The sequence below is a fragment of the Fomitopsis serialis genome (assembly GCF_022376445.1).
Source record: "Fomitopsis serialis strain Sig1Antser10 chromosome Unknown B0H18scaffold_13, whole genome shotgun sequence".
NCBI lineage: Eukaryota > Fungi > Basidiomycota > Agaricomycetes > Polyporales > Fomitopsidaceae > Fomitopsis > Fomitopsis serialis.
In genome coordinates, this window is record NW_025954973.1 from 325496 (window position 1) to 346467 (window position 20972).

General features: G+C 56.4%; 10 protein-coding genes across 10 annotated transcripts; 7 read left to right on the forward strand and 3 right to left on the reverse strand.

The window, feature by feature from the left end:
* Positions 1-156: 156 nt before the first annotated feature.
* B0H18DRAFT_1093310 (CLN3 protein-domain-containing protein) lies at positions 157-2453 on the forward strand (the record flags this gene model as incomplete). Its single annotated transcript, XM_048032344.1, has 12 exons — positions 157-457; positions 509-571; positions 622-812; positions 877-943; positions 1003-1075; positions 1133-1232; positions 1290-1560; positions 1615-1628; positions 1678-1698; positions 1747-1848; positions 1922-2154; positions 2213-2453. The coding sequence occupies exons 1-12, from the start codon at positions 310-312 to the stop codon at positions 2451-2453; spliced, it is 1524 nt and encodes a 507-aa protein (XP_047896743.1). The 5' UTR covers positions 157-309.
* A 242-nt stretch (positions 2454-2695) lies between these two features.
* On the forward strand, positions 2696-4493 carry B0H18DRAFT_86428 (NAD-P-binding protein). The gene is made up of 13 exons (XM_048039749.1): positions 2696-2852; positions 2927-2968; positions 3028-3137; positions 3202-3264; positions 3321-3427; positions 3503-3561; positions 3611-3620; positions 3680-3816; positions 3877-3949; positions 4000-4020; positions 4075-4151; positions 4208-4243; positions 4294-4493. The coding sequence occupies exons 1-13, from the start codon at positions 2843-2845 to the stop codon at positions 4392-4394; spliced, it is 846 nt and encodes a 281-aa protein (XP_047896744.1). The 5' UTR covers positions 2696-2842; the 3' UTR covers positions 4395-4493.
* Positions 4494-5528, forward strand: B0H18DRAFT_86472 (uncharacterized protein). Its single transcript, XM_048039752.1, has 6 exons — positions 4494-4669; positions 4722-4792; positions 4857-4898; positions 4951-5060; positions 5125-5187; positions 5250-5528. The coding sequence occupies exons 1-6, from the start codon at positions 4593-4595 to the stop codon at positions 5358-5360; spliced, it is 474 nt and encodes a 157-aa protein (XP_047896745.1). The 5' UTR covers positions 4494-4592; the 3' UTR covers positions 5361-5528.
* Positions 5529-6648: 1120 nt separating this feature from the next.
* Positions 6649-8252, forward strand: B0H18DRAFT_989747 (uncharacterized protein). The gene is made up of 5 exons (XM_048044967.1): positions 6649-6740; positions 6793-6931; positions 6984-7074; positions 7121-7934; positions 7993-8252. The coding sequence occupies exons 1-5, from the start codon at positions 6718-6720 to the stop codon at positions 8120-8122; spliced, it is 1197 nt and encodes a 398-aa protein (XP_047896746.1). The 5' UTR covers positions 6649-6717; the 3' UTR covers positions 8123-8252.
* A 16-nt stretch (positions 8253-8268) lies between these two features.
* On the forward strand, positions 8269-9487 carry B0H18DRAFT_86521 (polysaccharide biosynthesis-domain-containing protein). The gene is made up of 8 exons (XM_048039755.1): positions 8269-8513; positions 8570-8580; positions 8630-8660; positions 8711-8763; positions 8822-8962; positions 9042-9130; positions 9188-9216; positions 9268-9487. Exons 1-8 carry the CDS (start codon positions 8463-8465, stop codon positions 9379-9381), a joined length of 519 nt encoding a protein of 172 aa, XP_047896747.1. The 5' UTR covers positions 8269-8462; the 3' UTR covers positions 9382-9487.
* Positions 9488-9897: 410 nt separating this feature from the next.
* B0H18DRAFT_872190 (serine palmitoyltransferase) lies at positions 9898-11764 on the reverse strand (the record flags this gene model as incomplete). Its single annotated transcript, XM_048040208.1, has 5 exons — positions 9898-10485; positions 10541-10636; positions 10687-11141; positions 11191-11461; positions 11513-11764. 5 exons carry the CDS (start codon positions 11762-11764, stop codon positions 9898-9900), a joined length of 1662 nt encoding a protein of 553 aa, XP_047896748.1.
* A 317-nt stretch (positions 11765-12081) lies between these two features.
* On the forward strand, positions 12082-14480 carry B0H18DRAFT_1140423 (uncharacterized protein; the record flags this gene model as incomplete). Its single annotated transcript, XM_048035635.1, has 5 exons — positions 12082-12123; positions 12177-12542; positions 12662-13742; positions 13798-13799; positions 13822-14480. 5 exons carry the CDS (start codon positions 12082-12084, stop codon positions 14419-14421), a joined length of 2091 nt encoding a protein of 696 aa, XP_047896749.1. The 3' UTR covers positions 14422-14480.
* Positions 14481-14772: 292 nt separating this feature from the next.
* Positions 14773-16105, reverse strand: B0H18DRAFT_952694 (uncharacterized protein; the record flags this gene model as incomplete). Its single annotated transcript, XM_048042141.1, has 4 exons — positions 14773-15441; positions 15504-15696; positions 15757-15961; positions 16000-16105. The coding sequence occupies 4 exons, from the start codon at positions 16103-16105 to the stop codon at positions 14773-14775; spliced, it is 1173 nt and encodes a 390-aa protein (XP_047896750.1).
* A 1488-nt stretch (positions 16106-17593) lies between these two features.
* On the reverse strand, positions 17594-20015 carry B0H18DRAFT_989768 (uncharacterized protein). The gene is made up of 4 exons (XM_048044968.1): positions 19944-20015; positions 19198-19896; positions 18560-19138; positions 17594-18490 (listed from the first exon to the last, which is right to left on the reverse strand). Exons 2-4 carry the CDS (start codon positions 19879-19881, stop codon positions 17729-17731), a joined length of 2025 nt encoding a protein of 674 aa, XP_047896751.1. The 5' UTR covers positions 19882-19896; positions 19944-20015; the 3' UTR covers positions 17594-17728.
* Positions 20016-20421: 406 nt separating this feature from the next.
* Positions 20422-20955, forward strand: B0H18DRAFT_989771 (uncharacterized protein). The gene has a single exon (XM_048044969.1). The coding sequence runs from the start codon at positions 20656-20658 to the stop codon at positions 20938-20940; it is 285 nt and encodes a 94-aa protein (XP_047896752.1). The 5' UTR covers positions 20422-20655; the 3' UTR covers positions 20941-20955.
* The last annotated feature ends 17 nt before the right edge of the window (positions 20956-20972 follow it).

A 20972-nucleotide genomic window follows, 5' to 3' on the forward strand; every position in this document is an offset into this window, starting at 1 on the left:
CCAGTGGGAGGCCATGGTACGCGGTGCGGGGAAATCATGCTCGGCGACGCCTCGGGCACTGACAGACACGATCACCCCGCGAAATCACGCGCCCGATCCATGGCCCGATCATTTTGCCACACGGTGCTCGCAAGTATGGGCGCTAACCACACAACGCCTGAGCAGCACCGACCTCGACTAGCAGTGACCGGTGACCGGTTGACCTCCTCCTTTTGCTTTTCTTAAAGCAGAGATATCAACTTAGCAACATATTCTCTGCTGCTAGATCTTGCGACACTGTGCAGTCTTGCAGTGATATGCATCCGGTGAATGCGAGCACGACGTTCATCTGACGAGGAGATCCACGAACTCGAAACACTGGTCCATCACGATATGCAGGGCGACCATGTCAGTAGGTATACTGAGGAGGAGGAAGGATTACTTTCTCCAGCGGACGAGAGTGTCGGCCTGAAGGGAGGTGAGTACAGCGTAGCTTGCTCTCTGTCCGCGAAGTAACGTGTCTGGCTAGCACCGCGCAACTTGCTCCGCCACTTAGGCCTCTCCTTCTTCTTTTTCGGACTCATTAACAACGGTGTGCATCACTCTTACTACCTTCAACTCCTCGTTTGCCAACCCAAACAGTACTCTATGTCATCATCCTCTCAGCTGCACTCGACCTCGTACCTCCATCCACGCCGAAAGGTATCATCGCCTTCTGCAACATCTTCCCCTCCCTCCTGGTCAAGCTCGGCTGGCCATACCTCCTACGCGGCCGGGTGCGGTACGCCATGCGTCTCGTAGGTTGTGCCGCCGTCAGCGTCCTCGGGATGTGGGTGAGCGCGAGACGCAGCATGACGGGATGCGTCTGTTAACTGACGGAGAATGGGAGCCGTGTAGGTGATTGCGGCATTTGACAGCTTGTTCATGCGCTTGCTGGGGATATGCTGTGCGTCGTTCTCATCCGGTGCGTGTACTCGTTATATACTCTATCATACGTGCTCACCAACGAGCACACGAACGCAGGCCTGGGCGAGCTCACGTTCCTGCAGCTCTCGACGCGCTACCATCCACCATCGGTGGCAGGACACAGCGTTGGGTGAGCACTTTTACTCCTTCCTTCCAGTCCCACATACTCACCACCGCACTTATCAAGGTATTTCGCCTCTGGAACAGGTGCAGCCGGCCTCGTCGGCGCGTTCCTCTGGTGGGAGCTCCGTGGTCTCGGCGTCCGTATAGGCGTCGGGCTCAGCTCAGTGGGTCCACTCTTCACCTCCTTCCATTAGATGCTGACATCCATCTCCTGAATGCAGGTCCTCCCCCTCGTCATTCCTCTGACATACTTCCTCCTCCTTCCTCAGCCGGCTACATTTGCGAACGCAGATTTACCACCGACTGCCTTACCATACTCGGTCGTCGCGGCAGAGTACACTGCGCTCCCTACTGGCGAGGAGGACACGCCGGAAGGGGAGACGGAAGGGGTTCGGGAAGCCGGCGCTGTGAAGACCGGGGGTGTGGCACTGAGCATGGAGGATAAGTGGAGGCTTGTGAAGCCGCTGGTGGGGAGGTATATGATGCCGCTATGTGAGTGCTCATACTGTCCTGATTTGTAGGCCGATGTAGCTGATGTGGAGATAGTCTGTGTGTACTTGGTGAGTCCCTCAGAGTGGCGTGGATTGACGTAAGACTAACGACGAGCAGTTCGAGTATACGATCAACCAGGTGCGCTGGGTCGGGCACGATCGTTGTCCACATGCTGACTATCAGTAGGGCATCGCACCGACACTCCTCTATCCCGTCCCGGCGGCGGCGGAGCACCCGTTGATGAGCAAGATCATACACTCCATCCGTGACTTCTATCCTCTTTGGCAGGTCTGTTCATATATCTCCACTACCCCTGCCAAACCCCTGCAGATGCAATTCGGCTCACATCTGACTCCCGCAGCTCGTCTACCAAACCTCCGTGTTCCTGTCCCGCTCGACGCTCTCCCTCGGCCTGCCACCGCTCCCGGCGTCCTTGCTCCCCCTCCCGGCAATCATCCAGGCGTTCGTGCTCCTCACGCTCGCGCTCGAGTCTGCTGTGGGACTCTTCGACGGCGGAGGGGACGGCGGCGCGCTCGCGTTCGGGCTCGTCTTCGGGCTGATCAGCATTGAAGGGATCTGCGGCGGCCTCGCGTAGTACGTCCATCCTGCCCTCCTGCCCGTCTGACCGTTTGCTTATATGGGGCGGAAACAGCGTGAACGTTTACCACCGCGTTAACCAAGAAGCCGACCCCGACACGCGGGGAATCGCGCTCGACGCGGACACGGAGGAACGCAGGGAGCGCGCGCGGCAGGAGCGCGAGTTCAAGATCGGTTCGATTGGGATCGCGGACGGTGCGGGGATCTTGTTGGCGAGCATTGTGTCGGTCCCGACGGAGGTGGCGCTGTGTAGGGCGCAGGTGGGGAGGGGGAGGACGTTGTGTGAGGGGTTGTAGGGCTGTAGAGTTGCTATAGGGTCGCCTTTGGGTATACAAGACTTGTTGCTATATAGCGTACTGTATAGCTAGTAATTATTGAATGGCATGCCTTCTTAGAGACAGCGCATAAGTATCATGCTCACGATTCGGTGTCGCCTCGCGCTCTCTGCGAATGCTACTCCGAGAAAGTCGGGATTTGTGCCGAAGCGTGCTCGTGGACGCACGCCACCCAGAGTCCCCAGACCTTGTGATACTCTCCGCGCACACAGTTGGACATTACCCGGCCAGGCATGTATATCATGAGAAAGATGTCTTCAGCGCACCTGCTACCTCCTAGTACCTTGGCTCAGTCGTACTCGACCCCTCCCAGTCTTCCTTGCAACGGTGCGCCTGAAACCTAACGCACAATGTCCGACGGTGTGTGGACAGTCGACTAGTTCATGCATACCCGGCCGCAGGACTCACTGATTTGAGTGTGTTTCGGACGACAGACCTCAGCATCCCCTCTCTTTTCGATGTGAAGGGCAAAGTCGGTGCGTCTCTGTCGAATCTCTCATGCGTCGTGTCTTACAACGCGTACGCCCATGCACAGCGGTGGTAACGGGTGGCGGGTCCGGTATTGGGACGATGATCGCAGCGGCGTACGTGCAGAACGGGGCGAAGGTATACATTGCAGCGAGGAAGGAGAAGCAGCTCAAGGATGTGCGTCCTCTCCGAGTCCTGTCATATAAGGGGTCTTGCTCAATGGGGTCATGTTGCTATATAGGTCTCCGATACGTTGAATGCGAAGGGCCCGGGGAGCTGTCATTACTTCGTTGCTGACCTCACAGTATGTGTCCCTCGATAGTTACTGTAATTGATCGGTGTGCTCACTCAGTTGGGTAGACCAAGGCCGGATGCGACAAGCTCGCGGCATCCATCAAGGAGCGGGAGAGCAAGGTCCACATCCTGGTCAATAACTCGGGCATGAGCTGGGGTGCCCAATACGACGAGTGAGTGACTTTGTTCGTGTAGTTGCGAGGTTACGCATCTCACTTGTATACGACTCGGACGTGCCTTGTCGATAGCTTCCCGGAGGTAGGCTGGGATCGCGTCCTCGCGCTCAATGTGAAGAGCATCTTCTACCGTACGCACATCCTTCCTGTACCGTATCTCGCCCACTGACCTTGAGGCAGTGACTGTCGCGTACGTACTTCCCCATACTTCCTTCCCGGACTGCCTGCATGACAAAAGCCGCCCTCTAGCCTAACGGACGTCCTCACAAAGGACGCGACGTCGCACAACCCTGGTAGGGTCATCAACATCTCGTCCATCGCAGGCCTTACGCCCATCCCGTACGACGACCGACTCACGGGCGGAAACGGTGCCGGCTTGTGGAGTTGTGCGTGCCCTTCATTGTTCTTATTAAACCCGGCTGCGCCGTACTGACAGGCTGGGTCAGATAACACAAGCAAGGCGGCGGTGAACCACCTCACGACACAGCTCGCGTCTACCCTTACACGGAAACACATCACGTATGTCTTCGTTTTTGCTGCACGAGCCCGCCGACGCTAACATGCGACAGGGTGAATGCGATCCTCCCGGGGTGAGCTTTGCATGCATTACCTGCGGGTGTCCTGAGTACTAATCGACATCGTAGGGTCTTCCCCTCAAAGATGACTGCCTTTGGCTTCGGTACGACCGGCGCGGACACCATGAGCAAGGAGCACCCATTCGGTACGCTCTGACGCCCCGAGCTCCCTCCCCATGTTCTGAGCCGTATACATACATAGGTCGTCTAGGTGAGCCGCGCGACATAGCCGGCGTCGGTGAGTCTTCCCTTCTCGTCTTTGGTCGGTGTTGACCGCCATTCGGACAGCGCTCTTCCTCGCGAGCCCCGCGGCTGCGTACATCACTGGGACCCACACCGTGGTTGATGGAGGGGATGTCATTTCTACGAAGGCGAAGGCGAAGCTGTGAGATCGTCAGCCTCTTGGGTTATAGGTCTTTCTCCGCAAGACACTGCTAGCTAGGAGTGATTGTATATGTGGCTTCCTCAGCACAGCCATCTATGTCACTGATGTCACTGTCAGCTATCCGGGCTGCGTAATTGGCTGGCACCTCTGCAGACTATCGCAGTTGATCACGGTGGTCTGAGAGGTACCTCCGAGTCGGAATATGTCCCTGAGGGTGGATCCTGTTGACGAAAGAGGCGCGTGCCGACTACTGGCCGAGCGTTCTGAGGATGTGTTTGAGCAAGATATTGATGGAATGATGCCGTCAAACTTAACTCATCGTGACTACAAGTTCTAGCTTCAGCTTCAGCGCTCCAGTGCTCTCCGGAGCACGTAGTCAAGTTCAGCTCACCATGTCGGACGGTGCGTGGGCAGTCCTGGCTAAGTTCAAGACGAGCACTCATTGGAGAATGCATGTGTGATGTAGATCTCAGCATCGCCTCACTGTTCGATGTGAAAGGCAAAGTCGGTGCGTCCCAGCTGTACTCCCTCCTGCGTCCGATCTGACGACGTGTACACAGCGGTGGTGACGGGCGGCGGGTCCGGCATAGGCTCGATGATCGCCGCGGCGTACGTGCAGAACGGGGCGAAGGTGTACATCGCGGCGAGGAAGGAGAAACAGCTCAAGGACGTGTGTGCACCGCAATGCCGTATTGTGCGAAGGCATGGCTGATTGGGGTCATGATACCACGTAGGTTTGCGACATGTTGAACGCGAAGGGCCCGGGGAGCTGTCACTACTTCGTTGCTGACCTCATGGTGTGTCCCCTCTTGAATAGGCTCCTGGGCAGCGTACTGACGGGAGGGATGTGGACCGACAGACCAAGGCAGGGTGCGATAAGCTTGCCGCCTCTGTTATGGAGCGGGAGAGCAAGGTCCACATCCTCGTCAACAACTCGGGTATGACCTGGGGCGCCAGATATGATGAGTGAGTAGCACGGATGGCGATTCTGCTCTGCCATCAGCCATCACAGGCATTGATTGGTGTCTTCAGCTTTCCGGAAGCCGGTTGGGATCGCGTCCTTGCGCTCAATGTGAAGAGCATATTCTACTGTATGTACACTTTGCTCCTCATCCTACCTCTTCTCTACGTCATTCACTCTGGCAGTGACTGTGCGTAGGTGTCGACCAAATGGCCCAAAATATACAATGACGAGACCTGCAGGCTGACAGCGTCCTTGCGAAGGATGCGACTGCGCGCGATCCGGAAGGGTCATCAACATCTCGTCCATCGGGAGCATTGCTTCCATATCGTTTGATTCGCGGTCACGGGCGGAGGCGGTATTGGCTTGTGGAGCTGTGAGTGTTGTGCCCATCTCAAAGTCCGCTTCTTTTGGATCGGCTCATTGACGACTGTTGACAGATAACACAAGCAAAGCGGCTGTGAACCACCTCACGACTCAGCTCGCGTCTACTCTCACAAGAAATGCATCACGTTTGTTCAAATTTCCATCTTATGATTCTACAGACACTCATATGTAGTAGTGTGAATGCAGTCCTCCCTGGGTGAGCTTTACACATATGATATACGCGGAGACCGAGACTCAAGAAATCTCGCAGCATTTTCCACACAAATATGACTGCATTTGGCTTCGGCAAGAACGGTGAGGACAATATCGCAAAGACGAACCCCTTCGGTACGCAGAGACCGGAAACCGTTGCCGTCTCAATGTGCTGACATTGCCTTCATAGGTCGTGTCGGCGAAGCGCGCGACATGGCAGGCGTAGGTGAGTATTTAATGATTCACCCTTCCGTGCTTATGTTGATCCGCCGGTGTAGCTCTCTTCCTCGCCAGCCCTGCGGCTGCGTACGTGACCGGCACGCACGTTGTTGTGGACGGCGGGAGTGTTATATCGACGAAGATGAAGGCGAAGTTGTGAGGTTGATGCAGCCTTTCACGGATAGAATCAATATGTAGCTCCAGGGAAGCGTGCGCGAAGTACTATTACGAGGAGACTGTACAGTACTACTCAGAGTGTACTCACAAGCAATATAAAATATAACCGCCTCACGACATCATACGCATATTTCTTGCATTGATATCTCACTCAATATCATAGCCCAGAGCTTGAGCTTGACTCACTGCGTGGCTACGACAACTCGAACCGGGATCATGACATTCATGGATCATTGTCTTGGTCCACAGTTTGCTTAAATAGGAAATGGGTCTCCGTGGTCCGCGAGTTGCCTCACATGCCTGGGCGCTTAGAACTGGACTCCTCTGAAATCCTACCGCCATCCCGAGCTCATCCTTCCACATACCCGTCCATGTCACTGTCAGCTACCCGATGGAAGAAAAACGCGCCAAAACGTGAGCATACACGAGTTACTGATTCGCAACGTTTGAACTCACGGGAATGCAGCTTGGAGGCGCTGTCCGAGTTTATACAGTCGCAAAAGGCCTTGCTAGATCAGACCCGGAGGGACATCACTGCATTACAGGAGCTCAGGGAGAGTGTGGTCGCTCACCCAGATGATTCCCAGAAGATTTTCACTGAGCAGGTAAGAGCACGCGGACACATGAAAAAAGCCCTTGAGTTGAAGGGCAGACCAGGTCAATACCCTCACTGTACCGCTCAGTGCCCAGCCGAATATTGCGGCTTCGGTTGCGCAAGAGCTTGACTGGGATACCTTCAAGTCATGTGGTACGTTGCTATGACCTTCTACGTATTCGCTATCTAAGAGAGGTAGACCCATTGCCCTTCAAGATCCTCGCGTCCTCTGTACGAGCTACCCAAGCCGAGCGCAGCAAACCTTCGGTCAAGCAGACCTCCGAGCTGTCTGACCTGCAGAAACTAGTCAAGGATGCCCGAATCGCGATCATTGACCCAGTTCTCCCGTCCTACGCCTTCCTCAACGAGCCCGACTCTGAGCCTGATGAACCGCCCGATCCGGAGGAAATCCGTCGAGCTCTCGAGCGCGAGAAGATTCACGAGCTGAAGCAGCGGCGGATCAGCTCCGACGTTGCCGTACCCGTCGTCGCGGGGCTCCGCCGGCCCACACAGGCGTCGTTCGGCGTATTCATCCGGCGAGATCAAGCGGATGAAAGTGCGGAGGTTGACATCTCTTTGGATGCGGAGGATGAAGAGGGCGAACGAGCTCCATCTGTCTTTGATGGAATGGGTGCTGTGCCTATGGAGGTGGACACGCCCCCGACATCAGTCGCTTCTCCCGTGTCATCTAAGGCGATTCTTCCGCCATTGGTCAACAAGACTTCCCGTGATCGTCGTCCAGCTACAAAGGCGCAAGACACCACTGTCTCAGGACCCTCAACGAACAGCACCCATGCCAAAGCGAAGAAGAGGGTTCAAACCAAACATAAAACGGAGGCTGGCCCGGACGAATCAACCCCTGCTCCGGCCGGAGTGGACGAGGTACCGGACGCCGGGAAGAGCTTGAAGAAAGGGAAACGAAAGTCCGAAACGTATAAGCAGTCGTGGTCAGTTGATGAACAGCATCTGCTCGAACGTCTACTCGAGGAAATACCCGATGGAACGAAGCACCGGTAAGTTATTCAGCATGCTACTAATAGTGCCCCATGGCTCACACAACTTTCCTGACAGGTGGGCCAAGATCTCACAAGCCATGGACGGCCGGCGCACTGCGAGGCAGGTTGCGAGCCGCGTACAAAAGTACTTCGAGAAGTTGAAGCGATTTGGTGTAGAGGTTGGCACTACGAACAGTGGTCCATGATCGTGACGATCTGTACCCTGGCTCTCCTTCAAGATATCATCGTGTAGCCCTAGACCGCACTGTAGCCATATACCGTGTACAAGCTTCCAATAGCAGAGCGGCTTGCTGCCGCAATCCATTCTCACAGGGGCATTCAAACACGGGATGTGCCACGGCGCCGCTCATATGATCGCCTGTACCACCATGTCCAGCGTTCCGACATCGCCTCTGTCATCTCAGACTGACCGATTCGGTATAAGTCGTCGATCCCAGGGTTCTGAGCTGTCCTGAGCTGCCAACATCTGCGAGGCCTTGATACTTAACGTTCCTTGTACTCGGACTCTCACTGTCACGACCCACGATGGCTGCCCCCGGCAAATTCGACCCAAACAACGCGCAGAATCTCGTTGAGGTATGCACCTACATTGAGGAACAGCCCTGCTAGAGCTGATGGTAATGGTGGAATAGATCGAAAAACAGTGAGCACATGAACGTTAGATTTCAGGGAGGAATTGACGGGGCGGGCAGGTTTGCAGTCAAGGCAGTCGAGCATGCCCAGGTGCGCTGCCCCACTCTACCGTATACTCTCACCCCTTATGGGGTCTCTAGACGTACTGGAGTATTCTTGAGAAGGTCCCGCCTCGCGAGCTCAAGCTCACCAAGTGAGTCTGTCCTCTCAAGGTCCAGACTACGACATAGATACAAACGGGGCTCGGGCAGGATCGATGATGAGATCTTTGAGCATACAATAGCGGACTTTCCGGAGCTGAAGGATGAGAACTACGCGAAGATCACTGTCTTGGACGAGGACTGGTTGAAGAGCAAGGAGGGCAAAGAGCGGTGGCGAAAGTTCATCGAGTCGTGAGTACCGCCTGTCAGGATGCTGTACCCCAGTGAACTCAAATATCGGGTACCTGCGCTTTTGGTGGTATCGCGCTAGATACGAGAAGAAGGTGAAAGACTACAACTTCGGCTCGCTCATACGCACGGACGCGAGGGATGAGTACGGAGAGAAGAACACGATTTTCGGTGCGTCCACGCCCATGATTACCACAGGGCGACCTACCTGACTTCTATGTCGTCCAGTAACGCGGATGCAGTTCTACGCGTTCGAGGTGAAACTTTTGCGCCCCTTCACCTGCACCGCGTTACTCACGACAGTCTAGATTGCACGCAACAGGCTCGGTCTTAACGACACCGCACACGAGGTCGCGAAGAAGGAAGCTGAAAAGGAGCGCCAGAAAGCTGAAAAGCAGAAGGCCAAGAAGTCCGCTTCGTGAGCGGGGCTGGCTTCCTGTTTCACCAGGGGTGGCCTTCTGTAAGTTACGGTGGTCGTTGTATGCATTGGGACGCTGGTGCAATGGCGAAATAACGATCAGAACGCTCAAATCCCTGACGCAATCTTGTGACCAGACTTGAGGCTGAGGATGGGCAGCAAATGTGCAGAACAAACGACCTGACATCGCATATACCCAAAATTACACTCCACGTATGTATGAAGCGGCCAGCTATATGTGCCGCCTCCAGGTACAGCAATCGCAGTTTCTAGTTCGATCGCACCAAGCAGCAGCCGCACGCCGCTGGACCACCATTGTGCTCTGCGATCCTTACGTGCAGATACATACACCTCTCCTATCGTATTATATCGTGTTAAAACATCTCGTCGCTGAGCGAATGACAATTCATCGGTAAAGCCCTCTGCGGCAGAAACATTACATGAGCGTAGTATATGCAGTGAACCAATATCTACCATAAATACACACATCAGCACGGCAACCCTAGCTTGCCCAGAATCCTCAACGACGTTTACTCAACACCTTTACGCACGAGGCCTTGATAGCGTTCGCAGCCTTCTCGCAGTCTTTCTTGGACAGAGCAGAGCTGATAGCGAGACGGATGCTCGGGCGAACCTCGATCAGTTCTTGGTCCCGCAGCCTCTTCGCGCGAGTGATCAATACGCCCTGTGCAAGCACATCCTCCACGATGTCCTGCAGGAGGCGTTCCTCTAGCTCCGCATCGAAGTGCGGGGGGTGCCGCGGGCGGACAGACGTAGGGTTGGATAGCTTGGCCGACGTGGGGGACAGCGGCGAGGCCGGCATAGTGGGGGTCAACGGCGTCGGCGATAGCAATGGCGTCGGCGACAGTAGCTGCGCGGGCGCGGGCGAAGGAGAGCGGACATTGATGTGAATGACAGCACTGGCGGGGTGCGAGGGGATGACGATGCAGTCCACCTTGTCTAAGATGGCGCGCACTGCCCGGACGTTCTCCTGGAGCGTAGTGAGGATGGAAGGTGTGGTGCGTAGTATGTTTATCCCTTCTGACGCAGCGACGGTCATCAGGGGCGGCATTGCCGCCGAGAAGACATAAGATGTCCCGTTAATGCGCTTAGACATAGCAGTCAGAGAGACCAGTGAATCGTACACGAGACATTATACGCACCTGATGTTTGACTACTATGTTTGATCCGGCGCAGAAACCTCCGGTTGCAGTAAGACCGTTGGCTACTGAACCAACAAGCATGTCGACTTGGGAGGCCTGAGGACCCGGTTTAGCTTCCCTCATACAAGCGAGATAGGCAGACATACAGGGACGTTGTAGAGCTCGGTAAGACCGCGCCCAGTGCGACCCACGCTCCCGAACGAGACGCTCTCATCGAGGATCAAGCGATACTTATACTTGTGCTTGAGTTCAATAAGCTTCGGGAGGTCGGACATCACTCCATCGTGGTCGAAGATGCCCTCCGTAACAATGAAACGCCGCGTCAAGGGCCAGTTCTTCTTGATCCGCTCCTTCTCAACGCTCTCCAGTACGTGCTGCAGGCTCCCCATGTCGTTGTGATCATACCAGCGCACAGTGCACCGCGAGATCTCCAAGCCCTTCTGAATAGCGAAATTCACACTGCGGTCTGCCACGATAATGTCGCCACGCTTGCAGAAGGCAGGAATGACGGAGGAGATCGTGGAGAACGCCTGAGAGTACAAGATGGCGGCCTCCGTGCCCAGGAAGTCCGCAATGTCCTGCTCAAGCTGAGTCTGGACGTCTGCACAGCCATCAGTATGGGCGCCAAGCGACGTCGAGCCAGCACGCACCCTGTGAACCGTAGAAACCAGGAGGGCTGCAGCTCCCCAAGCCGTATCTCCGTAGGATATCAACACAACGCTCCTTGATCGTCTGGTTCCCTGCGAGACCGGTGAAGTTGTAGCTAGCCAGGTTCAGCACCGTCTTCCCATTCGCGAGTTTGGGCTTCGGTCCATTCGGGCCAGCAATGACCGGAACAGAATCGAGCTCAGCGCGTTCGGCCTCGTCCAAGGGCTGAGTGAGGGATTCCGGGGACCATTCATCTACAAGCTCGTTGATTTCCTATCGCGCAGGGTCAGAACACGTCTGCTGCGCGCCAGCCTGGACGCACACCTTTTCGGAGAACTCGATGAAATGTTTTCCCGACGCTTCAGCCTTTGTCCTGGATTGGAGTAGCGTACGGATGGCGAAGATGATGAGGATGACCTCGAGGAGAGTACGGCCAGGATCGTCGCGGTGGGAGGACTTCACATATCGTGCGATGACCGCTGAGCCGGGTATTTTGAAGAAGTTGGACTCCAACGTCTCATAGGACTGAGCGACGAGCGTGAAGAGGGGCTCTAAGCTCGACGTGGCCGTACTCATCGTGAAGGTCGACTTGGTGATGGGTGTCGACGACGAAGAGTCCAGCGCGTTCAGACTAACACCAATATTATAGGATATGTTGACTTATCTTTAATCGCCGTAATCAATATCAGCGGCAATTTCCAAAAGTAGGGTTATGCGTTCCGCTGCAGCACCAGCGCTGTTCGTAGGCCGAGCTCACTGCCGCATGCGACGACGACGAACCTGAGCTTCGCGCTCGTCCAACGACGATGGCGTACTCTCCCTCCCATCGCCCGGCAGCGTCTATGTCTACGACCAATCTTGTACCGCCTCAAATGGATATGAGGCAGCGGCGAATGACCTCGCCCTCGCTCCCACCACCATCGCCGCTCAATCTGGTCAGTGTTCCCGCACATATGCGTGCTCCACGCGTTGAACGCGTAATGAGCAGCCAGAACCGGTGTATGGGCACCGACGCCCTCCGTCGCCCCTGAGGAAGGCAACGACAATCGACCCTAACACGGGCGAGATCAGCGAGTCCGAAGATGGCTCTGTGCACCAGTCGGAGGGTTCGCACGAAGGCAGGTCGTGGACACGCTCACACTCCCCGTCTCCATCGGTTGCGAAGTTTGCGGCCAACATTGCTCAGCGAGTAGGGTCGCTCGTGAACAGCGTGAGTCCTGGATCGCGCACGAACGACCTGCCTACGGACGACGAGCTCGAGGCAGAGGCCGAACGACAACGAGAGTGGAGCAGGCGAGAGGCTGAGCGTATTATGCGCCAGGAGGCTGAAGACCGGCGGACTGTCGAGCAGCGCGTCATGGCGATGCTCAACGGCGCTGATGGAGGATCTCCTAACTCGCTTCCACTGCCGCCTTCGCGCTCCCAAACTATGCCGCCAGGCACGCCCCCATCTCCAACTTCGCAGAAGGACAGCAGCTGGTGGGCAGCTGCGAAGAACAAGCTGACGCCGACCAAGGAGTCCCTTACCCCGCACAGCAAGTCATCCACGAAACCAAGGTCCGCGAGAAGGAGCAAGAGAAAGGAAAGAAGAAGAAAGAGAAGCAGAGGCAGAAGAGCAAGGACAGCGATTGGCCAGCTGCACCCGAGAGCAAATTCGAGGATCCTGCGTTCATGACACTAGGTCTCGCGGCCGCCTCGTCAGGTTTGACAACACCAGTGCGACCCATATCCGCCGCGCTATCGTCTCCAGGTTCATTCCATCCGCCACCAAGTCTCACGGCGTCTCCCCTGCGCTCAGGCGACGGATCTTCACATGGACAGCCTATCTACGCGCAGTTCAACGTTCAGGGCAGTCTTGACGTGCCGACTACACTATTGACCATCGCCAAGCGTTTCGAAAAACTGGAGAAATGGACTGTTGGTCACGTCCGAGCCTTGGAGGAACGCATGGACGACGTAGAGCGGTGGCTCGTGGAGAAGGAGAAGGAGAAAGAAACGGGCACGAAACCGAGAGTGAACGGAACAGACGCTGAAGGGGAAGGTGGCCTGAGTGAGGTTCGAGAAGAACTGGCAGAGATGCAGGCCCGCGTGAGTGAGTTGGGTCGCGAGATGGCCAAGCTCATAACGGCGCCGGGCAACCTCGCCTCGGGCCCCTCCCGCAACTCTGCTGCCATCGCGCGTGCGCCCTCTGCGACCTCGGCCGTCGCGGTCCGTTCCATCTCTCAGAATGTCGCTACGAGTCCAACATCTACGCCACCGCGCGTAGCTGCATCCGTCAGTCCACCCACGACCACTGCGGTGGGTTCCTCGCGGAACTCGCGAACGCGTCTTCCGTACCCTACAGGCGACTATGCTACTCCACCGGACAGTACAATGTTCGGACAAGGCGCATTCTCACCTCCTAATTCCCCTCCATCGTCAATCACCTCTGCCACTAGGCATCGACACATGTCAATCTCCGGGCTGCCGGGGCAAGGCATGGCCTCCGTCAGTATCTCACCTTCTGGCGTTCCCGCGGAGAGTCGCCCATGTCTGCTGCCAGCCCGCCGGCATTGTCCCCCCCAAGCCTCCCTGCTGCACGCACCAACAGCGTGAGCCCGACCCCGAAGCGGTACACTGTCGCACTCGACAAGCCGATTATGAAGCGCGGGTATCGTGAGAGCTACGAGGAACGCGAACTTCCAGTCACACCTCACCGGCGTAGTCAATCCAGAGAGATCAGCACTGCGTTCTTCTCGACGTCTCCATTGTCCACCTCGCCGAAGCCTGATGCCGACGACTCGGACAGCGACTCGGGTGCCAACGAGGAGACCGTTGGCAAGTCAGCCGGGCGACGCTCCGGTATTGCTGCAGCAGCCGCCTCGGATGCAACAGACGACGAGGAACGAAGATCACCGTCTGTTTCACCCATCTCGACACCGTCTGCGAAGCGTGCACGCCCGCAGACGATGTACGGCTCGCAATTCTCGATCGCTGCGCCGTCTCCTGTCACTCCCCTGAACGTCCGCCTGCGTTCGCGGTCAACCGACAGGTTTGGATTGGGGATATCAGATAGCAACGGCGCGCCCGTGCCCGCTACCCTCACGTCCAAGTTCGTGGACCCGCTGGTTGTGCGCCGACAAACAAAGGATGCCTTGACGGGTGTCCAGCCGAACCCACCAAAGGTGATGCCTGGGAAGCCCAGGGCACCTGTAGGAGAGTTGGTGGCTTTCTTCGATCAGGATAAGGCGTGAGGGTGTGTTTCTTGGACGTCCGGACGTTACGACGAAGTTTACATTATCACTCGCATGCTGAATCTCTTCGTATTGCTGTCATGCAGCGGTTACCCCACTCTGTCAATGCTCTGTTCGTGTGAGTTCTGTGTAGTTACCCGTTACGAGTCGTTATGACGAATGCACGCCCCTTGTCCGCATCGACTAGTATCCAGTGCATAAGTAAGTCGATCCATTCGGTTGCATACAAGGTAAGTACATATTGACATCATACGTTGGCATACAAAACTGCGTACATGTTGTTACTGTTGGCTACATAGATGCATGTCCGTCCAGTGGGTCTGGTGTGAAGGGAATGTAACACCGCGGGATTTATTGGTAGGTCGGATCCCCTGGAAGTTCAGGTGGATAACAGTTCCCTTGCCCAGTAGACAGGAGTGACTGCACGTATCTCTGAGTGAGAATCGATGTCTTCATGGCTCTCGCCTGAGGTGTGTCGATGGGCACGACGCCGAAGTCGGCGCGCATCCGCGCAGCGAACCCCACGTCCCTCGCTTCGCGCTCAAAGATCTGGACGTGTGCGTCCCTGGCCCACTTCATGGCCTGCACGAGCGCCTCGTATGCGAGCTGCAGCGTCTCCCACATGCCGTCGTCCGACACGGCCACAGCGATCGCGTTCCTCCAGAAGCCCTCGAGGAACTTCGCTCGCTGGTACATGGATGAGATCTGTCCGCCGTAGAACGCAAAGCACTCGGATGCCACGCGGTTGAGGCGCTGCTTCCGCCCGACGCCTTGGCGGAGACCAGGGTTCGGTACGTACAGTGGCGACCTGTCGCCGGAAACGTCGAAGGGGACCTTCATGGGTAGGAGCGCATTGAGGAGCTCGTCGTTGTCGTGCGTGTACAGGTACCTCATGAGGGGCTCGAAGGCCTGGGGCATCGGCAAGCAGCAGGTCACCAACGGAATGCGGTATCCGTTTGCGATCTCGCCACCCGAGAAGATGATCTGGTTCGGAGGGGGCCGCGGGCGGGATTCGGGCATCTGCGAGGGTAGCCGCCCGCAGTTCGCGACGAGGATGACCGCGTGGATGGTATAACGATCACCTCCCGGCCGCGGCCGTCAAGGTTGTTGGCTCTGTCGGAAGGAGAGCCTGTGGAGGGCTCCGCGGGAGAGTGGATCGCAAGAGCGTGGGTCGGTAGACACGTTAGGCCAGTGTCCGTGACGATGAGGTTGACTTCAGATCTGACGGCCAATCGCGGCGGATCGACACGGCACTTCTCGAAGACACCCATCAACCTGTAAGACACGTCTGGTGAGTGAAGTGGCTCATGGGATGTGATGAGAGTCCACGCATACCTGGTACCCATGGACGCGAGTGCTTCGCGTGCGTACTCGACGGGGATGTCTGCCAGTTCTGGTTCGAACTTTCCTATCATGTGGGACAGCACCGGAGGTAGTGGGGGCCTCTCGATGGTCTCTGGTACAGACACCACGAGCGAATCCTCGACGTAGGGGTCCAACCTTCCGATGTGGACGAGGTTGGCTGCGCCATCCTGACGTTCTCTTCGGGGCGTTCGAAGTATTCAGAGTGGAACGGACGTCGGGTCCTGAGTTTCGCGGAGAGTACAAGTCTTCGAGACGCTGAGAGGGCCTTCTGTTTAGAGCTGAGGGTGAGGGCGTCTAGCTTGAATTCGCGGAAACGCATGCCGGTTTATATAGGGCGAGGGGGGCTGGTGGCCAAGGACGAATGCGACGAACATAGGGGCGAAGCGGGCCATTTTATACCAAGCAAAGAGCGTGGATCGCCCTGTCTGATGCAGCCTCTGTGCAGGGTATGAGCGTAGTCGGATTGATTCCTGCCTGCTAAGGAAGTTGTTTGGCGACCTGCAAATACGGACCCACGAACCAAAGTAGTTTCAAATACGCGCCCTGTTCCTTCATTTGGATAGTTGTGTGCGCGACGGAAGAACAAAACTTGCCGCCAGTCCACAAGAGTTCCCGTATCGGATGAATACGCACCTTGTTCTCCATGGCAGGGGGGAACATGATACAAGATCCTGACTACAACATGTCGCACCTTCTGCGTCGTAGCATGAACAGCCCTAGTGACAGCGGCCTGTTCCGAGTCGATGTACCAAAGACTAGGGTCCCGAAAGACTTTCGACGGAGCTGTAGACATCTATAAGCTCGATATCAGCTTGAGAGGGTGACGCATATGAGAAGGATGAATGGCATGCATATTTGGTACTGTGAGACATAATGGAGTGCTCAACGCGTGTTGCCCGCGCGTGTCGTGAGCCACTCGTTACCGGCCACATTTGAAACGCGGACGCCGGTCCGATGTCCAGTGGCAACTATTGGCAAGATCCGACTTGAAGGTGATACCACGGCCTTGGCTGAACAAGTCGAGAGTGCGACAGCAGCGTATGCATTCACATATCTGTCGAGCAAAGCAGGACGGAACGATCATGATCCTCGTCATGATAGGGATCGTTATTGGCAGTCAGACATGCTGCTGAGAGTGTGGTACCAAGCAGTCAGGGTGCCATCCAGGGAACGGACATTCGAAAACGCTGGGGAGATACGGGTCGAGGCGACCATGCAGAAAGACGGAGCTATTCATCCATAGTTCCAGCCAGGGCCTCAGGATCGCTGATACAAATGCACCTGTCCACTGCGACAGTGTACATGGACAACACTAGATATGAGGCACACACCTAAGTAGCAGAAAGCTGCATACATGGGCGTGGGAGAGGTGGTAGAACTCTGGAGCATCGGTTGTCCATCCTGGTAACAGCACCTAGGCACAGACGGATTGTCATTCAGACAACACAAGCTCCTCTGAGAACGACTTACTTCATTGATGACTGCGAATCACGGTCGTGGACCAAGAAGACCATGGTTTCAAGACTCGTGAACCGGACGCTTCGCTGTCAGCCTCAGGCTCAGTGTTCAAGTGAAATAATGAACCCAAACATGGCTCCCACAATCTCTGTACTGAGCGCACAACCTGTAGTATGTCGAAGGCGAGCTGCGAGAGTGAGCATATCTATGACAAGAAAGACGTAGGAAGAGGACAACTATTGCGATATATGCGCCCGCTCATGTCAGCGTGGGGAAGTTGACGCCGGCGCCCGTGCAAAGCATCAGTACCGATTTCAAGATGAGCAGAGCACCGCGAACTGAAAACAACCGTCGAAGGGCAACAACAAGATAGGATGATATAGTTCCAACGATGAGTTCCAAACTAACGACAGCAAAACATCAGTCCGTGTTTGATACTATTACTACACGACAATAACTTATCATCTCGAGTCGTGTCTCAGCGTTACATAATGATGCACTCCTTTTCCTCTACCTTTGCAGTGGAGATACCCATATCCCTGAAGGTCTGCGGGCCTCGGTATGTCGCCTGCATCGGCGGGCGCCCCGGGCTTGGTGCGCGGGACGGCAGCGACTGGGGCACGGGAAGGGAATTCGACGGGCCCGGGGCTCGGGACGAGGAGCGCTGGCCTTGCGCGGGGTACTGCCATTCCATCGGCACAGAGGGGTATGGAGCAGCGGAATGTGCCCTGCGATGGTATGCATATTGGTCCGGCGCTCTGTTTGGCGCGGGAGATGAACCACGCGAGCCAGTGGGTGTGTAGCCACGCGGAGGAATGGCAGAGGGTCCTCGCGAGGACGTTGCGCCGGGGCCCAAGGAAGATTCGCGGCCCCGTGGAGGCCCGTTGGGTATTGGGAAGCCGGGCTGTTGCTGTGGAGGCGAGCGGCCGCGAAATGTGAGAGGGCGCACCTCTGCTGCTGGAGGGCAGTGTTGTGAATAACCGCCCTGTGGAGGTAGAGCAGTCATTCGGGGAGCCGCTGCGCCCGGGGGAGGCATGGGAGGCGCGGAGGCGACATTAGGAGGGGGATAGGCAGTAGAACCTGAGGTCATGGGCGGCGCATCGTTGCGCGGATTCGCCTCGGACCGCATGCGCGCCTGGGTGCGTTTGCGGACAAGAGTCGTCTCCGTGAGCTGCTCATGCTCCTTGCGCGACAGCGATTTTGATCTAGAGAGCGCTTGCAACCGCTCAGATGCATCAGCATTACCCTGTGAGCAGCCTGTCGAACCAGCCCAGTCAGCATTCGCGCTGGGCTACAGGACGTGTTAGATCCTCACCATCTGGTACCACTTCTGCGCCGCCACCAAGTCCTTCTCGCACCCCACGCCCACTTCCATGTAGTACCCCATTGCGAACATCCCACTCGGCAGCCCCCTCCGCGCCGCACTCTCCGCGTACTGATACGCCAACCCTTCATCGCGCTCGAATATGCCCTCAGATCCGCACAAGAACCATTTGCTCAGCGCCATCTCCGCATCTGCGTCACCTTGGGCTGCCGCCAAGCCGTAGTATTGTACGCTCAGCGCGGCATCGAATGGGAAGCCACCCGCCTCGTCCGCGAGCTCGAATGCCTGCCCAAGCCGCGTCTGCGCGGGCCCGTGCATCAGGTACGCTGCGCGCTCGAGGTGCCGCCGCGCCTCGAGCGCGGGCGTGGAGCCCGGCGCAACATGCGGCGCGAGGAGGTATGGTTGGACGGAGAGGTTGGCCAATTCGTTCAGAAGGAGTAGGGCGTAGACGTAGGCAGGATGTGGCGTGTCCGCAGTGGAGAGGGCGGCAGCTTGCTTGAGCAGCGGCAGTGCTTGCTCTGGCGAACGCGGGAGGCCCAATTGACCCGATAGGTAAGCCATGCCTAGTCGCTAAGAGTGCGTTCTTCAGCTAGCCGTACGCAGGATCACAACATGGCGAGATGACGTACAAAGAGACACCCCGGCACGACATGCGCTGCACCATGCTCGTAACACTCTCTCGCATGTACTGCGTCTCCGAACTTCTCGAAGTCGCGCGCAAGGTCGAGCCACGCGGGGTCGTAGCCTGCCTTCGCCGCTTGTTCACACTGCGTGAACGCGCGCTTCGGATTATGCGCGATGTGTTGCGGGAACGCGCCGTTCGCCTCGCACGTCGAGTACAGGTAGACCGCTTCCGAGACGTATCCGGGTACGAAGCTCTGCATCGCCTTCTTGCGCCCCGCGAGTTTCTGAAGCATCGGGAGCGCGACGTCAACGAGGCGCTGCAGCTCTGGGTCCGTGACGCGCGCGGGTTTACCTGAAGGTGGGCGGCCGGGCTTCAGGCTGCTGGTAGTTGCCTGCAGACGCTGGGTGCGTTCGACGAGGTCAAGGACTTCATGACACCATGTCACTTGACCGGCCGGGTCGTAAGATGGCTCTTGAACGGCGTTGAGCTGCACGGATAGTGTTGCAACTGTGGGCAGACAGGTGATAAGAAATGCCGTAGATGGGTCATTCAGGAGCTCCTTTGCCGTGAATATCTTCGTGGGTTGATTATGACCAATAGGTGCAAGAGTAGGATATGACTGCGATGAAGCTGTATATGGGTTGTAAGCGTCGGGAGCAGATGCATAATTGTCGAACGCAAGTGCCATGATGTCCTCGGTCACCTATTAGGACATAAGTCGACGTCGTGCACAGTGCAGGAATAACTCACGGTCTAGCAGCCTTAGAGGTGAGAGTAGGAGGGAAGCGAAGGGGTCTGGCGAAGGTCCAGCTAGACAAAGGGGGTCGGTAGGACGCTATGTACCCGTCGACTGTCTCTTTATTACACAGGACGGCCGCACAGCGCCGCCAATAAACTGCGTGGCCGGTTGGACTCATCGCCCGAAGGCTCATGATCAGGGGCGCGCGGTCGATGCGTTTGATCGTGCCATAGCCGGTCCGCGAATAGGAGGTCCATATGCAGCCTAATACACAGCACAGGTTTGGATGGTAGCAGGATGGCAGTCTGACAAGGAGCGTCTTTCTGCCGTAAATCATTGCTGAGTTTCATCAGCGCTTTCTGTCATCAGCGCGAGATGAGACTTTGTCAGTGTCACACAGCATCGAGCGCAACCGGAATACGTCCGTACAGGCAGTTCGCATCTTGCGGTAAACTGTGCGGTCCTATAAGCAGAGTACTTGAGGATATCTCTCAAAGCCAGCGGCCGCACTGCAACAGGAAATGAGAAGCTCGGCTCAGAATGAAGGGAAGTGAGGAACAACGATGTTAAAGGTGAGATGATTACATGTGAGTACTTATTGTGCACGGAGCTAAGGGGAGTTGAACTACACTCCATTGCCGCATGTCGAGCCCGACGCCAGCGAGTCTGGCCGTCTCGTCCAAGGGTCAGTGACGCGTTACTTGTTGCCATTCTGATCAGTTAATGCTCCTTGGACATTCTTTCCAGAGCGCATTGAAGAACATTCTCATACTTGGCAGATATTCTGGTATATTGCCACTACCGCCTGTTCGTGCGTACGGTATTCATACTAACATGGGTCGATTGATCAGCGAGCACGATAGATTCGATGCACTTACCGTGCCTTTTCTCCAGCAACATGAGTGCGATATCTCATCCTTCGTAGCCAAGAGATCATGCAGTGTCGCGATTCAGGATGTACTCGGGGGGACGCAGATACTTAGGGGATTTGAGATCTTGAGAGCTTGAGGCAAAGTTCATTCCAGCGGCAGTGCGCACAG

Bases quoted from the DNA above. Each gene is read 5' to 3' on its own strand.
- B0H18DRAFT_989771 (XM_048044969.1), top strand. From the start codon at position 20,656: ATGCTCCTTGGACATTCTTTCCAGAGCGCATTGAAGAACATTCTCATA.
- B0H18DRAFT_86472 (XM_048039752.1), top strand. From the start codon at position 4,593: ATGTCCCTGAGGGTGGATCCTGTTGACGAAAGAGGCGCGTGCCGACTA. The intron at 4,793-4,856 runs GTGCGTGGGCAG...TGTGTGATGTAG, and splicing joins TCAGCTCACCATGTCGGACG to ATCTCAGCATCGCCTCACTG. The intron at 5,188-5,249 runs GTGTGTCCCCTC...GTGGACCGACAG, and splicing joins ACTTCGTTGCTGACCTCATG to ACCAAGGCAGGGTGCGATAA.
- B0H18DRAFT_86521 (XM_048039755.1), top strand. From the start codon at position 8,463: ATGGCTGCCCCCGGCAAATTCGACCCAAACAACGCGCAGAATCTCGTT. The intron at 8,661-8,710 runs GTGCGCTGCCCC...TGGGGTCTCTAG, and splicing joins AGGCAGTCGAGCATGCCCAG to ACGTACTGGAGTATTCTTGA. The intron at 9,131-9,187 runs GTGCGTCCACGC...TATGTCGTCCAG, and splicing joins AGAGAAGAACACGATTTTCG to TAACGCGGATGCAGTTCTAC.
- B0H18DRAFT_989747 (XM_048044967.1), top strand. From the start codon at position 6,718: ATGGAAGAAAAACGCGCCAAAAC. The intron at 7,075-7,120 runs GTACGTTGCTAT...TAAGAGAGGTAG, and splicing joins GGATACCTTCAAGTCATGTG to ACCCATTGCCCTTCAAGATC. The intron at 7,935-7,992 runs GTAAGTTATTCA...CTTTCCTGACAG, and splicing joins CCCGATGGAACGAAGCACCG to GTGGGCCAAGATCTCACAAG.
- B0H18DRAFT_86428 (XM_048039749.1), top strand. The intron at 2,969-3,027 runs GTGCGTCTCTGT...GCCCATGCACAG, and splicing joins CGATGTGAAGGGCAAAGTCG to CGGTGGTAACGGGTGGCGGG. The intron at 3,950-3,999 runs GTATGTCTTCGT...AACATGCGACAG, and splicing joins CTTACACGGAAACACATCAC to GGTGAATGCGATCCTCCCGG.
- B0H18DRAFT_989768 (XM_048044968.1), bottom strand. From the start codon at position 19,881: ATGGCACTTGCGTTCGACAATTATGCATCTGCTCCCGACGCTTACAAC. The intron at 19,139-19,197 runs GTACGTCATCTC...ACGCACTCTTAG, and splicing joins TCGTGCCGGGGTGTCTCTTT to CGACTAGGCATGGCTTACCT. The intron at 18,491-18,559 runs GTGAGGATCTAA...GGCTGCTCACAG, and splicing joins CGCAGAAGTGGTACCAGATG to GGTAATGCTGATGCATCTGA.